At 39.9% G+C, this 17072-nt stretch overlaps 1 protein-coding gene across 1 annotated transcript in view; it reads right to left on the bottom strand.

The window, feature by feature from the left end:
* Window positions 1-14812, bottom strand: part of LOC308282618 (uncharacterized protein) — a gene marked incomplete at its 3' end in the record, with an annotated part of 31932 nt that extends 17120 nt beyond the window's left edge. The window contains exons 1-9 of the mRNA XM_080723003.1: window positions 14733-14812; window positions 13981-14043; window positions 13657-13731; window positions 13248-13331; window positions 12974-13036; window positions 12045-12128; window positions 11351-11413; window positions 10999-11073; window positions 10724-10780 (exon numbers count right to left, since the gene is read on the bottom strand). Of these exons, the coding sequence (XP_080579129.1) occupies window positions 10724-10780; window positions 10999-11073; window positions 11351-11413; window positions 12045-12128; window positions 12974-13036; window positions 13248-13331; window positions 13657-13731; window positions 13981-14043; window positions 14733-14793 (625 nt within the window). The 5' untranslated portion in view covers window positions 14794-14812. The remainder of the gene's footprint in view (window positions 1-10723; window positions 10781-10998; window positions 11074-11350; window positions 11414-12044; window positions 12129-12973; window positions 13037-13247; window positions 13332-13656; window positions 13732-13980; window positions 14044-14732) is intronic.
* Window positions 14813-17072: the final 2260 nt, after the last annotated feature.

Below are 17072 nucleotides of genomic sequence, written 5' to 3'. Positions count from 1 at the left end.
GGCCCGCCCACTCAGCATCCCCCTGGTGCTGAAGTCACGTTTTGAACGGTAAAACCCTGCTAAAAGCCCATAGAGTTAACACAGAAATCGCAAATTTAATGTAATTTCCGAATAGTAAAGTATAAAATACGGCTATCATGATCAAGAAAACAAGATAGTAAAAGGCACAAAGCATTATAATTTACTTTACCGTTCGAAATAATGATTTGTTGGCCATAAGTCCAGCTATTTCTGTATTAATTTCCCCTTCAAAACTGACGTCAGCACCAGGAAGTTGCCGAGATATTTGCTGAGTGGGCGGGCCGTGAATAGGGCTAATTGTCACTACAAGTATTCCTACGGGCTGGGAGTTTTGGATGAGTTGTAATCTATCTATGGCATGTTTTGGGAGTCCTGTGAATAAGGCGTTACAATCTAGGCGGCTGGTGATGAAGGCATGAATAATCTTTTCTGCATCTGGTTGTGACAGGAATGGTCGTACCTTTGCTATGTTTCTGAGATGAAAGAATGACATTTTGGTGACTTTATTGATGGATTGATGTAGGCTTAAGCGAAGGAGCGCCGACACTAAATAAACCGTGACTGACAGGGACAGTAGGACTACAGGTGGGTAAAACGGCATTCATTAGCTTTTATCAAACTGCGAGCCCAGCATTTGTTCTGTCTTTGCTGAATGGTGCGCTCTGCAAAGGCGTCAATTGGGTATTAGTCCTTAGGCTCAGACTCAACATTTGACATATCGGTACCACCTGGGGTGGCAAATTCTAGTTGTGATTTTTGTATTCCTATACATCTCTAGATTAAGTTTTGATATGATAGACCTTGCAGACAGGTAGCTTAAGTGGTGCTATCAGCTGCTAAAGTTACCATACCCCTTTGAAAATTTGCATTTTAGACACAGGTACATATATTTTTATTAGCTCATGTTCAGGACATATTGTAATGTTTTATATTATATGTTTGGTATCATTTTTAAGGGGACACCTTGAGCTTTCATTCAATGCCTTTTGTGAAGATGTATGATAAGTAGAGTGGTCACTGGAGCTCTTCAAACCTTTAATAAACAAATACAAATAACTATTTCCGCCTAAACCATATATTTTCTTTTAGTTCTGTGCCATCAAGAAACATCAGAGACTCAAAACACAACAACTGGAATACAGAATTGACCATAAGCATTCAGGAAATGTATATTTTACCCACAGTATTTCAATCTGAGGTGGTAATATTCAGCCTTATCTTAAACAAGCACTTTTTATGAGAAATAGACAGGTCAATAGGCCTATATGAAATAATAGCACTAAACCTCCCTAAACATTGATACAAAAGGGTTTCAATTGATTCTGGTACCTTTAGGCATGCCTGAGAACATCCCAAAAAATATATTTACCATAAAGGCCACATTTTCAAGATGGCACCCAGGATGGCTGCCAGGATCTTAAAATGGCTATATCTCATTTGTTATGCAACCTAGAAAGGTGGTTTTGGTGTTTAACCCAAGGTTTTGGGGTTCAAGGAATGTGACTGAATCAGTGAAATTAACACCAGTTAATAATTTATTGCCAAATGCAAGGTCCCTCCCAAGGTGATGTCCCATTATACTATATTACATAAAAACAATAAATAACACTAACTCTCACATTAAAAACTAGGACACACTTTTGGAAGCATGTATAATATGTATTAGTATTTTAATCACTTAAATAACCACAAAGTAGTCAAGTTATCCTGTAAGCCAGATCTACTAGCCCTATAGGAACTTATGTCTTATGTGATCAGGGTACTAAAGTATAATCTGATTTTTAGTAGGAATTGAATCTTAAAAAATCAATTTTCTTTCAATTGCCTGATATTCTAGCTCCATCAAAAAATGAAATATTGGTTCATTTTTCCAATTTCCGAGCTTGCAAAAAAATCAGGAAATTGCTTCAAATTTTCTCAATTTTTTGAATGTGTGATTCGTATTTTGTCATTATTTGATTTGGAACCAACAAAGGAAAAACATCTTTAAAAAGGTGTTTATTAAATGTTTTACCCCATTACAACTATCAGAAAATGGGCCCATTTTTCCAATGTTCTAGCTTGCAAATAAATCAGAAAAATGCTTCAATTTCTGAGTGTTTGATTTGTATTTTGTCATTATTTGATTTGGAACCAACAAAGGAAAAACATCTTTAAAAAGGTGTTTATTTGATGTTTTACCCCATTACAACTATCAGAAAATGGGCCCATTTTTCCAATTTTCTAGCTTGCAAAAAAATCAGAAAAATGCTTCAATTTCTGAGTGTGTGATTCGTATTTTGGCATTATTTGATTTAGAACCAACAAACAAAAAATAGGCCCATTATTCAATTTTCAAGTCCAGGAAAGAAATTGTCATCATGAATGTCACGTGACCATGTGTCAAGTCACATGGTACACAACTTCAAAATAAAAGCTGTAGGCTAGTCTAACATCCAAGTAATAGGATCAACAGGCAGGCAGGCAGGGGGTCCATGAGGGGTTTACAAGGGGGTCCATGGCTGGTTCCCAAAGTGTGGTTTGGGGACCCCCAGGGTTTCTATGGCTGGTTCACAACAGCCTGGTACAGCCATGGCTGGTTCCCAAAGTGTGGTTCGGGGACCTCTGGAGGTCCATGACGGATTTCCAAGGGGGTCCATGGCTGGTTCTCAAAGTGTGGTTCGGGGACCTCTGGGGGTCCCTGAGGGGTTTCCAAGGGGTCCATGGCTGGTTCCCAAAGTGTGGTTCGGGGACCTCTGGGGGTCCCTGAGGGGTTTCCAAGGGGATCCATGGCTGGTTAGCAATAAGTGTAATAGTGTAATAGGTGAAATAGTGTAATAGTGCATTCTTATCAAAACCTCCACCAGCTGTCAGTCTGTCAGTCAGTCTGTCAGTCAGACTTTCAGTCACACTTTTGCCCTTCTTATAGTGGTTTTGGCTACCAAACCACTACCCCCATTTCTCCCTCTTCTAGCGCCACCATGAGGCCGCTTCTTGCAAAACAATTTTTTGGACACTACTCCTAAAAATTTGCCCTAAAATCACGCAAAGCGGTACACAGTATGTATACACTCATGTCATCAACATGGATCTGTCCGAGATAGCGCCACCATCAGGGCGATTTTGCCCTAAAATCACGCAAAGCAAAAGCAATGCGTGATTTTAGGGCAAAATCTGTAGAAGCAGAGTCCAAAAATGTGTTTGAAAAAATCGCCCTGATGGTGGCGCTATCTCAGACAGATCCATGTTGATGACATGATTGTAGACATACTGTGTACCGCTTTGCGTGATTTTAGGGCAAAATTTGTAGGAGCAGTGTCCAAAAATGTGTTTTGCAAGAAGCGGCCTCATGGTGGCGCTAGAAGAGGGAGAAATGGGGGTAGTGATTTGGCAGCCAAAACCACTATGAGAAGGGCAAAAGTGTGGCTGAAAGTCTGACTGACAGACAGACTGACAGCTGGTGGAGGTTTTGATAAGAATGCACTATTACACTATTTCACCTATTACACTATTACACTTATTGCTAACCAGCCATGGACCCCCTTGGAAACCCCTCAGGGACCCCCAGAGGTCCCCGAACCACACTTTGGGAACCAGCCATGGACCCCTTGGAAACCCCTCAGGGACCCCCAGAGGTCCCCGAACCACACTTTGAGAACCAGCCATGGACCCCCTTGGAAATCCGTCATGGACCTCCAGAGGTCCCCGAACCACACTTTGGGAACCAGCCATGGCTGTACCAGGCTGTTGTGAACCAGCCATAGAAACCCTGGGGGTCCCCAAACCACACTTTGGGAACCAGCCATGGACCCCCTTGTAAACCCCTCATGGACCCCCTGCCTGCCTGCCTGTTGATCCTATTACTTGGATGTTAGACTAGCCTACAGCTTTTATTTTGAAGTTGTGTACCATGTGACTTGACACATGGTCACGTGACATTCATGATGACAATTTCTTTCCTGGACTTGAAAATTGAATAATGGGCCTATTTATAGTTTGTTGGTTCTAAATCAAATAATGCCAAAATACGAATCACACACTCAGAAATTGAAGCATTTTTCTGATTTTTTTGCAAGCTAGAAAATTGGAAAAATGGGCCCATTTTCTGATAGTTGTAATGGGGTAAAACATCAAATAAACACATTTTTAAAGATGTTTTTCATTCGTTGGTTCCAAATCAAATAATGACAAAATACAAATCAAACACTCAGAAATTGAAGCATTTTTCTGATTTATTTGCAAGCTAGAACATTGGAAAAATGGGCCCATTTTCTGATAGTTGTAATGGGGTAAAAAATTAAATAAACACCTTTTTAAAGATGTTTTTCCTTTGTTGGTTCCAAATCAAATAATGACAAAATACAAATCACACATTCAAAAAATTGAGAAAATTTGAAGCAATTTCCTGATTTTTTTGCAAGCTCAGAAATTGGAAAAACGAACCAATATTTCATTTTTTGATGGAGCTAGAATATCAGGCAATTGAAAGAAAATAGATTTTTTAAGATTCAATTCCTACTAAAAATCAGATTATACTTTAGTACCCTGGCCTGATGTACGCACTGTTCGTTGCCATATTCTGACTCCTCTGGAAGAAACCTATACGGATTGTCACATTTCTTAAGAAGTTGACATGGTCCACAGACAGTAGTACATTTACATACAAGAGCAGCAGATATGAATGACCTTCATGAGACCGTCTAGGCTAGAGAAACATTCATTCAGGTTTCAGCCCCAGCTCATGGCTACCATTTCCCTCTACCTTTCCCATCCAGACCATAATGGTAAATGGACTGCATCTACATAGAACTTGACAATGTACTTAACATTCAAACATTTACTCACACACTGATGGAGGAGGAAACCATGCAAGGCACGAACCTGCTCATCAGGTGCAATTAGGGGTTCAGTGTCTTGCTCAAGGACACTTCAATACCAACTCCGGGGGAACCCGGGTTCAAACTAGGAACGTTCCATTTCCCAAGCTGCCACTCTATCTCCTGAGCCACTGCCGCCCAATGATGTGTTAGTATGCTCTAAGACAGTGGTTGTCAAACATTTTAATTTCAATAACCTCCATAACTCTGAGAGGGTACAATGTAACCATGTGTTTCCATTAGGTTCTATTTGCAAGTTTACAGAGTTACAGACATAGAAGGGTCCATTTAGAGTTTAGACTCCCTCTGTGGACCCCACATTGAGAACCAGTGCTCTAAGAAAGTTGGTCATTTGGGGCAGATGTTCAGGTGTTACAATGCTAACCTTCTGGGGCCAGTTGCACCACCAGAACGTAAGGTCTGCCCTAAGTTAGGGAGTAAAGTCCTTACTAGAGGCTTAGTAACTACTAGTTAGTTTGTAACTAAGTGAGTTACTAACAGGTGTTGCACGACGACTGCTTAAGGCATAACGTAACTAGTAACGCATATTTGGAGACACAGGGGAAGACAGCACACCGTTCAATTCGCTGTTGTGCTGTATATGCAGTGGTTGAAAAGTACTCAAATTACTTAAAAAAATATCAATCCTGCAATATAGAAATACTCTATTAATAGCAGACACATCGTGAGCTTGTAGATCGGCTATTTTCAAATGGCCGAAATGTATAGGCCTATAGGGCTTAATGTATGTTTTAAACAGATGGGTCGTTTCATTGTTGAATTAATTAAATAGCCGAAATAATGATGTCTGCCACGTTAGTAGTGAAGTTGCTCTACTCTCCCATAGAGATAGGTTACTTAGTAAAGACTTAGTGCTGCCCAAGGGGTGGTGTAAATATTTAGTTGTTACTTAGAGATACGTAAGAACAAATTTGTGTGGTGCAACACCTGACATTTTAGTAATGCGTAAGTCTTGACTTAGAAGCCATTTACGTTACAACTAGGCTACGTTATAACTTAGTAACAGCTGGTGCAACCCCGCCCTGGGGAATATGTGGACTTTCCACCCAAGAGGGCATGGATGAATTCGAACCCACAACCTCTGTGGTGATGGGCAGGGACTTTACCACTGTGCCAGCCAAACACCTCTGGGGATGTCTTTTAAATGGTTGCTGTCATACAGTACACTTCAAAACTTCCATCTACTTTGGACAAGACTACTTTCCATAAGCTTGTAAACGGAGACCCTGTTCTCCATCCATAAGGCAATGGATGGCCGTACCTGAGAGACCAACTGGGACACTGAAGGTCCCACGTCCGATTACTGGCCCCGGCTATGTGGTGTGAATGAGCAAGGGTGTAGCTGGAAACAGATTTTCCAAGTGGACTTAACCAGGTCTCCTCTTTGTGCCAAGACATTCACTGTCCCAAACCAGACTGGTGATTGATCACCTTGGGTGCCAAAGTAATGGCTCATATATTCAAACAACCATGCAATATAACTCCTTCTCTACCTCTGGGAGTGTGAAAATGGATCCTAATGGACACATAATGTGGTTACATTTGTACCCTCTCAGAGTTATAAAGGTTCTTGAAAATACAGATTTTGAGAACCACTAGTTTAGAGCATACTACCAGACAGGGCAGGAATTTCAGGGAGGCCAAGAAGGCCATGGCTGCACCTCAGTTTGGCCTTGTGCCCCTCCAAAAAATGGCATTCCCTGAGGCCACAGTGGCCTTAATGCCCCAGCTGACTGTACCACTTTCTCCACAGTCTCTTTCTTGTCATGTAGACACCAGTGTCTTTTGTCAACATTTTTAAAACCAATCCAGTATCTTTGCTTGGTGCAGGGCTGAGCAAGGATCAAATTGTAAATAGCATAATTTATTTATTTCGTAGCAGATAGTATACATATAAAAAAATCATCATTATTCAATTAGTTCTTTCAATGGACCAAAATATTGTTTTATTTGTTGGCCTTCCTGCCCTGGCATTTGGCCTTTGTGCCCTCAAAAAATGGACAACACCAAAGGGCAAGTGTCCTAAAATGACGAAATTCCAGGCCTGCTATCTAATCATGGGGCGGCAGGCTCAGGAGGTAAAACGGTAGCTTGGGAAACGGAAGGCTCCTAGTTCAAACCAGGGCTCCCCCAGAGTTGGTGTTGAAGTGTCCTTGAGATATATAAGATATATATTATTCTATTTTTATTCTATAAATGGAATAATTGAGATATAGCCATTTTAAGCTCCAAGCAGCCATCCTGGGTGCCATCTTGAAAATGATGCCTTTATGGTAAATATATCTTCCTGGATTTTTGGGATGTTCTCAAGCATGCCTAAAGGTACCAGAATCAATTGTAAAACCTTTTGTATCAATGTTTAGGGAGGTTTAGTGGTATTCTTTTATATAGGCAAAGGCCTATTGACCTGTTTTTTTCTAATAAAAAGTGCTTGTTTAAGTTAAGGCTGAAACCACCTCAGAATGAAATACTGTGGGTAAATTATACATTTCCTGAGTCCTTAGGGTCATGTCTGTATTCTAGTTGTTGTGTTTTGTGTCTCTGATGTTTCTTGATGCCACAGAACTAAAAGAAAATATATGGTTTAGGCGGAAATTGTGGGAAAAATTAAGTTATTCAAGTTTTGAAGAACTCCAGTGACCACTGTACTTGTCATACATATTCATAAAAGGGCTTGAATTAAAGCTCAAAGTGTCCCCTTAAAAATAATACCAAATATATAATATAAAACCTTGCAAATTATGTCCTGAACATGAGCTAATACCAAGATATGCATGAATGAAAATCCGCCTATAGAGGAAAATAACAAAATGGCAAAAAATATGAAAAGCTACTCCTATGGAAAGTCTATCATATTTTTATTTACTTATATTGACCCTAAAAACAATTTAGTATAGGTGAGGTTTTGCCACCTCAGCGGTACCGATATTTCGTCTAGCCCAAGGACTATATGGCAAGCTATGGCAACTGCCATACCTTGGCTACAGGGGGACATAATAAAATGTACTTTTCATCTGTTGCTAAGGTATGGCAACATGACTGGTACCAGTCATGTTGCCTTAGCTTTTTCTAAACTGACGCCACTGGCACTCTGAGCTGCCCAGTCTGTGTGCTGCATGCGCCTCAAAGAGAGGACGCATCAGAGAGAAATAACATTGTGCTTTAGGAGGACCGGGCTGTGGACTTTTTGCCCTGTGCAAAACCCTAATGATTCCAATAGTTCTAACTTCTAATCTGTATTAATGTGATTTCTATGGAGTGGCAGTGCATAGGATAGCCGTCACCGTTGTTTGACAGGTAACACCACTGGCATGCAAACATGGACAGACGGACAGTCTGAGGGTAGGCGAAATGGCTCTTCAACAGCGGTGAATCGACCAGACAGGCCTGGTGAAAGTCTCTCCTCCACGGCGAAAGTGCCACGCGAAAAGACCAAATGTGTTGTGGCGAAAATGTTATAGGCGAAGAGGCTGGTTACCGATTCGGTACGATTCAACAGCAGTGGCAAATGTGAGTGGGGAGCAGAGTTGGGGTGTAACACGTTACGCGTTAATGTAATAATACTACTTTTTTCGGTAACAAGTAGTGTAACGGCACTACTCCTCCGAATATATTAACAACATTAGAAATACTGGTCGCGTTACTCGCTACTCGCTACTTTCGTGCCTGCAGTTCCTGCTTCTGCCTTCAGCAGGAACCGATTGTAAACATCATCACATGTCTTTTAGAACATTGGAACTGCCATTTCCCTAAAATAACTAACCTAAGAAGAGGTAATCAAACACATTTGATAACACATTTGATTTTCAGCGCAGCAGCAGGTCATGGTGACACTGTTGCAATCAAGCAACACACAGCCACCCGACATTTGATAACCGTCGCATATAGATTAATAGGCTACAAGGGAATAAAAACAGCAAAACCCCCAAATAAGGAGATTTATAATATCAAGCAAAGAAATGAATTACCTTTTGCCTATGTTTCAAGAGAGAGAGAAAGAGAGAGAGAGAAAAGAGAAAAAAAGAGTGGCACGGCAGCGCATCACGAGGTGCGCAAAGCCGACATTTGATTCACAGCCTAGATTAATATCCTACATGTGACAAGATAAATAAAAACCCCCTATTAAATATCCAGCGACTGGATATTAGCCTACTGGAAATCCATGCAGGGTAGGCTGAGAGAGAGAGGGAAAAAGAGCACCTCACCTAGCTCTGAGACTCTGACATGACGCTGTCATGATGATGACGGACAATTAATAATTCCTTATGCAAAAACATCGCTGTTATGTTGCTTTTTTAAGCAAATGGTAAGTTTTCCGCTGCTAGAATCAGTTTGACATTGTTTTAGTGCTTCTGCTGCACACGGAGTCATCTCATTTAGTTACATCACTTTCGCCTGCTATACAGTATGACCTGCTGCGCTCTGTGGGGGGAAAATCTCCGCCAGGTCATGTCCACCTCTGGACTGTAAAATTCATAGGAGCCAAATGGAATGAAATCTGCTTAAACTGACCGACATATGGATTCAGAACTATAGGCTATATAATGTCAGGTGGAAACCTTGTATGTCCATAAATAAATGAATAAACCCATGAATGTACATGAGCTGCACAAACCTAAATTACAACAAGGCCACATGCAGGGGCTCAGAAATAATTACATTATTATCATTTTTATTTATTGTTCTTCTTCTTATTATTAATAATATTATTATTATTAGACTCATTCAAATGACCACCCGTGAGCCCTGGGACTCATTTCATTGAACAACATAACTGTATTGTATTTGAATAATATATAATAAATATTTAATACATCTAATATATGTTGGCAATGCATCTCAGGCTTTTTATGGAGTAACTCAAAAGTAGTGTAACGAGTAGTGTAACTAGTTACTTTCTCCAGGAAGTAATGAAGTAGTGTAAGGCACTACTTTTTTCAAAGGTAATATGTAATATGTAGTGCACTACTTTTTTGAGTAACCGACCCCAACTCTGGTGGGGAGGAATTTATTCGCTTAAGAACTGAATTGGGGAGAAAAATAATAATTGGCTACTCCAAAATCTATTAACACATTGACCGCCATTTTAACATACCTCCGTACTCCCACCTGCCATTCGTCTCCATAGACTTCCATGTAATTGGGTGTGCACGGATCATGCACACCCATGCCTAGATAATGCACCACGTGTGTCCACATTGCTCACAGCTTTCAAACAAAAAAATCCGAATGGAAATCCGTTCAGGCATTCATGAGATAACAGCCACTATGTTTAACAAAGATGGCTGCCAAAATGGCTGCCATGCTTGAAAGATGGGGTTGCTATGGGGGTTAAACATGCAATTTCGCGATTGCTATCATGCCTACTCCATTTTTTGGGGTCAAAATTTTTTTTTGAAAAAAAAAAACTTTTGATTTTTTTTTTTTTTTTTTATTCTCGGGACTATCGGGCCTGGCGGGGTTTATTTACGGCGAAATCGCCTAAAATGACAAAAAAATTTAAATGACAAAATGCTAATAGTTATTCTGTAGCCATTTTCATCCGGGACCTTTCCATGACGTGCACGAACGTGAGCATGCACGTCACTGCAACGTGAGTCCCCGGATGCTAATGCGCTCGCCTATGGGACAAACCCTGGCATTCTTTGGCGCCCTCTAGGGGCTGGCACTAAAACGGTTAAAAAAAATGTTTTGATTTTTTTTTTTTTTTTTTTTTTTTTAAATTCTCTGGACTATCGGGCCTGGCGGGGAAAGACATTGGAATAATCTCGGGACTATCGGGCCTGGCAGGGAATGAGTTAAAGTCATCTCCAACTTACCTTCACTTTCTTCCTTCAAGTCCAACACAGTGTTTTCACTAGCATTCAGTCTGGTGGCCAAATCTGTAAAATATAACAAAGAAACATCTTGAAAGTTAAAAATCCCCTAAACCCCTATACTGTATGTTACAGCAAATCAAATGAAGCTATAGACATATTAACAGGAATAGAAAACAGGTATGCACAGATAGTCAGGGAAAATTAGCAGAATAACTGTCAAATCTGGGAATAAATTCGTTTTTTGTATCTGAGGACAACAGCAACATTTAACTATTTAATACCAGCAAGCAGTCTCTTCAGTTCTTCAATCTGGTCGTCACTTTCATTCAGCCCGGTGGACAACTGAGCTAGGTGGGCTGAAATCAACACAGCATTGGTATTAGATTAGTCATACGTCATTCAATTCAATTCTATTTTATTAAAGTGTCAAATCATTCAATTCAATTCAATTTTATTAAAGTGTCAAATCAGAACAGATCATAACAAGTTATCTCAAGACACTTTATGGAGTCATACATAGAATAGTCATGCAGTTTTATGTGAGTTGGTAATACAGTAAATTACATTAATTAAACTATTTAAACAAATCTATTCTCTGATCTATTCTTTTAAACATTGTCATCTCCAACTAACCATCGCTTTCTTTCTTCAAGTCCTTCATGTTGTTTTCCCTGGCATTCAGTCTGGCTGCCAAATCTGAAAAATATATAACAGAGAAACTTAGTGAAAGTAAAAAAAAGAATCCCCTAACTAGGGTGACCATAATTCAGCCGCTGAAACGAGGACAAGCTGGACCCTCAAAGCAATGTGCACGTTCACCGCGCAGGCACAAGCCCATTCTCTAATGTCCGTGCACATAGGGTTGCATACAGGCAGTGAGTGATGACAAACAGCCTCAGCGTTGAATTCAGACACGCAATGGATTTGTTCATGTGAGCATGTTTTCATGAAAAGAACATGTTAAACGACTATGCAACAATTGAAAACAATACTATCATTTTAATTCTGGTGAAAACCGGGACAATTTTGTAGTAAATGTCGAAAACCGGGGCATATTAGTGTTTTAGAGATATTTGTCGGGAATCGGGACACGCTTGAAACCGGGACAATCCCTGCCAAACCAGGACGTCTCCCTAAACCCCTACTGTATGTTTCAGCCAATCAATTGAAGCTATTACATATTAACCGGAAGAGCAAACAGGTATGCCACCTTCCAAACAGAACACCTGGGACTAAAATATGCACAGAGCCTATAAAGGATTTATCAACGGACACATTAATCAGTACTGGTATGTAATGGCAGTTTTCAACATTGAAAGTACAATACCTGAATCGTGTCTGTTCACTTCCTCCACTCGACGCTCACTCAGATTCAGCCTCATTTCTATGCTGGACAGCTGAGCAAGGTTGGCTGAAATCAACACAGCATTGGTATTAGATCAGTTATACTGTACATCATACATAGAATACTCATGCTGTTTTGTTTGTGTGGGTAATACATATAAAACAAATTACTTTAATGAAACTATTGAACATCTCCAAAATCTATTAATCATTCTGTGCCTATCCCGAACATGTTCGGCTTTATTTCAATCCAATACAATTTTTTTTTTATTAATTGACTTACCCTGAGCTGCTTGTAGAGTCGTGGGTGGTCCTGGCTCGTCCTACGCTAGCCAGCTAGCCATTTTACATGGTCCGACGATATATTCCATTAAAAATGGTTTAAAATACATTTTTGAGCCCCCCAATGTTCACTGAATGTTCAGCGCCGCTTCCGGAACGTAGTCCAGTGTGCCTATCCCGAACATGTTCGGCTTTTTTAATGAAATGAATAAAATGATCCGAGGCCTTCTGAAGCCCGAGCCTAAATTTTCAAGCCAGTGATCGAAATCCGGGAGCCCCCCCGGCCGGCCGTTAGCCGCGAACGTTGCCGCGAATCGCCGCCGAATCCAATGAAAAACCACATCTTTGGAGGCCCATATCTCTGGATTGTGTTTTTAGGGATGTGGCGCGAGGTTTATTTACGGCGAAATCGCCTAAAATGACAAAAAAAATTAAATGACAAAATGCTAATAGTTATTCTGTAGCCATTTTCATCCGGGACCTTTCCATGACGTGCACGAACGTGAGCATGCACGTCACTGCAACGTGAGTCCCCGGATGCTAAGGCGCTCGCCTATGGGACAAACCCTGGCATTCTTTGGCGCCCTCTAGGGGCTGGCACTAAAACGGTTAAAGTCATCTCCAACTTACCTTCACTTTCTTCCTTCAAGTCCATCACTCTGTTTTCACTAGCATTTAGTCTGGTCGCCAAATCTGAAAAATATAACAAAGAAACATAGTGAAAGTTAAAAATCCTCTAAACCCCTATACTGTATGTTTCAGCCAATCAAATTAAGCTATAGACATATTAACAGGAATAGCACAGAGCCTATAAAGGATGTATCAACAGCCACATTAATTAGTACTGGCATATAATATTGTCAGAGTTTTCAACATGAGTTTTCTAACATTGAAAGTACATAACCTGCATTGTGTCTGTTCACTTCCACCACTCGATGCTCACTCAGATTCAGCCTAATTTCTAAGCTGGACAGCTGTGCAAGGTTGGCTGAAAACAAAAACATTTTTGGATTTTTATTTTAGCTTGATTCAATATTTAGATATTTCATATTCATGTCATAAGACACACCCCTTCCTACATGTGACTTCAAATTGCATTTATACAATGTTAGACTCTTTGAAAACACATGTCTATCTTCTGGTGATTGATATTGTCCTTCTAATGAGCCTCTATGAGACTGTTACAGTAGGGATTAAAACTCCATAAACTTGACACTGATCATAAAATAACACAGATGACTAATCTCAAGAGTTTAGTTTTCAAAAATCGTTTTTGTATCTGAGGACAACAGCAACATTTAACAATTTAATACCAGCATGCTGTCTCTTCAGATCTTCAATCTGGTCGTCACTTTCATTCAGCCCGGTGGAAAGCTGAGCAAGCTGGGCTGAAATCAACACAGCATTGGTATTAGATCAGTCATACGTCATTCAATTCAATTCAATTTTATTAAAGTGTCAAATCAGAACAGATCATAACAAGTTATCTCAAGACACTTTATGGAGTCATACATAGAATAGTTATGCAGTTTTATGTGAGTTGGTAATACATACAAGTAAATTACATTAATTAAACTATTACAAATAAAAATCTATTCTCTGATCTTTTCTTTTAAACATTGTCATCTCCAACTAACCATTGCTTTCCTTCTTCAAGTCCTTCACATTGTTTTCACTGGCATTCAACCTGGCTGCCAAATCTGAAAAATATATAACAGAGAAACTTAGTGAAAGTTAAAATAATAATAATAATAAAAAAATAATCCCCTAACTAGGGTGACCATAATTCAGCCGCTGAAACGAGGACGCAAACCACTGTTCCCTGAATCCTGGAAGCCTCAAAGCAATGTGCACGTTCACGGCGCAGGCACAAGCCCATCCTCTAATGTCCGTGCACATAGGGTTGCATACAGGCAGTGAGTGATTGACAAACAGCCTCAGCGTTTAATTCAGACACGCAACGGATTTGTTCATGTTTTCTGATTGGTTAGATGAGCATGTTTTCATGAAAAGAACATGTTAAACGACTATGCAACCACTGAAAACAACACTATTATTTTAATTCTGGGGAAAACCAGGACAATTTTGTAGTGAATGTTGAAAACCGGGGCATATTAGTGTTTTAGATGTATTTGTCGGGAATCGGGACACGCAGCTTGAAACCGGGACAATCCCTGCCAAACCAGGACGTCTCCCTAAACCCCTACTGTATGTTTCAGCCAATCAATTGAAGCTATAGACATATTAACCGGAATAGCAAACAGGTATGCCACCTTCCAAACAGAACACCTGGGACTAAAATATGCACAGAGCCTATAAAGTATTTATCAACAGCCACATTAATCAGAACCCATATTTATTGGCAGTTTTCAACATTGAAAGTACATACCTGAATCGTGTCTGTTCACTTCCTCCACTCGACTTTCACTCAGATTCAGCCTCATTTCCATGCTGGACAGCTGAGCCAGGTTGGCTGAAATCAACACAGCATTGGTATTAGATCAGTCATACAGTACGTCATACATAGAATACTCAAGCTGTTTTGTTTGTGTGGGTAATACATATAAAATAAATTACTTTAATAAAACTATTGAAAATCTCCAAAATCTATTAAAGTCATCTCCAACTTACCTTCACTTTCTTCCTTCAAGTTCAACACAGTGTTTTCACTAGCATTCAGTCTGGTGGCCAAATCTGAAAAATATGACAAAGAAACAGTGAAAGTTAAAAATCCTCTAAACCCCTATACTGTATGTTTCAGCCAATCAAATGAAGATATAGACATATTAACAGGAATAGCAAACAGGTATGCACAGAGCCTATACAGATGTATCAACAGCCACATTAATCAGTACGGGCATATATTGAGTTTTCATAAGACACACCCCTTCCTATATGAACCTGTGACTTCAAATTGCATTTATCGGTATGTATTGGCAGTATAGAAACTATTAAGAAAATACTATTCTCTGAGTTTGAACCAATTTGCAGAAGTGTTTTCACTAGCATTCAGTCTGGCTGCCAAATCTGAAAAATATAACAGAGAAACATAGTGAAAGTTAAAAATCCCCTAAACCCCTATACTGTATTTTACAGCCAATACAATGAAGATATAGACATATTAACCAGAATAGCAAACAGGTTGGCCAACTTCCAAATGGAACACCTGGGACTAAAATATGCACAGAGCCTATAAAGCATTTATCAACAGCAACATTAATCAGTACCGGTATGTATTGTCAGAGTTTTCAATACCTTCATTGCGTCTGTTCACTTCCTCCACTCGACGCTCACTCAGATTCAGCCTCATTTCTACGCTGGACAGCTGAGCAAGGTTGTCTGAAATCATCAAAATCATCAAAACATCAATCAAACGGATTAATTGAAAACACGTCTCTACTTCTGGTGACTGATATTGGCCACGTTTCTCAAAGCGCAGGTTGTACGAAGCCCTTCGTAAGGCTGTGGTCCTTACGATGACGGTGTTTCAATTAACACATGCCCTTAGGCTGGCCAGAGCCTTGTATTAGAGAGTTCTGCCAACTCTGGCCCCATGTGAACGGAGATGCAACTCTCCCTGAAACTCTCCTTGAATGGCTCTGGGCTTCGATTGATAGGACGTCAGCAGCTGTGCTCCCAAATGAATTTCAGCTGTTGGTTTGTGTGATTGTACTCGGCCCATCAATAAAACATACAACGCTGAAAATTAACAAACTTTTAGCACTGTTGGTAGCGGCTAAACTGACCATACAAACCCCTTGTTTTAATTTGAAACTACATGCAAGCTTTAAGCGCTGTTGCCTGTTGGTAGGCCTATACTGACTGCACAAAGTGACTTAACTGCCCGTCATATATATATATATATATATATATATATATATATATATATATATATATATATATATATATATATATATATATATATATATATATATAATAAGGCCTACTATGACACTATTGTAGACTAGAGTATTGGGTCTCAAAATGAGATTCGGGGACTTTCTGTGTCGTTTATATCGATCTGCTGAAGCGGGAGTCAAACTCGAGGCTCTCAATCGTTAGTCCAACTCACAACCCGTCATGCTAATAAGGCTGTGTTTAGTAAATAAGGCTGTTGTCCACCCCGTCTTGGCTGTAATAACAATAGGGCTACAATTAGTTATATATATGAACCAAACGGACCCTCGTAGTAGGGGGAATTAACGTCAGAAAATGGCCAAATCGTTACGCGGTGGATAAAAGCACCAAATTTGGTACAGATGTCCCTTGGGTCATCCTAAAACATCCTAGAAGGGGTGCCCAAAAAAATCTTAAACAGGAAGTGAGTTATGGACAAATTTCAAAATGGCCGCCTAAACTGTTGACTGTTGACTCAAAAGACATTAAAGGAATCTCCAAAAAGCATAAGATTTGGCACACATGTCCCTTGGGTCATCCTAAAACATCCTAGAAGGATGCCCCAAAAAATCATAAGCAGGAAGTGAGTTATGGACATAGGTCAAAATGGCCGCTTAAACTGTTGACTGACTCAAAAGACACCAAAGGAATCTCCAAAAAGCATACAATTTGGCACACATGTTCCTTGGGTCATCCTAAAACATCCTAGAAGGGGTGCTCAAAAAAATCCTAAACAGGAAGTGAGTTATGGACAGTCAAAATGGCCACCTACAGTGTTGGCTATTGACTCAAAAACCTATAGAATCTCATAAAGGCATACACTTTGGCACAT

This window comes from Nannobrachium achirus (assembly GCF_963921795.1).
Source record: "Nannobrachium achirus genome assembly, chromosome: 4".
Taxonomy (NCBI): Eukaryota; Metazoa; Chordata; class Actinopteri; order Myctophiformes; family Myctophidae; genus Nannobrachium; species Nannobrachium achirus.
Note: the sequence above shows the minus strand (reverse complement) of the source record. Positions and strands in the feature narration are given on the sequence as shown.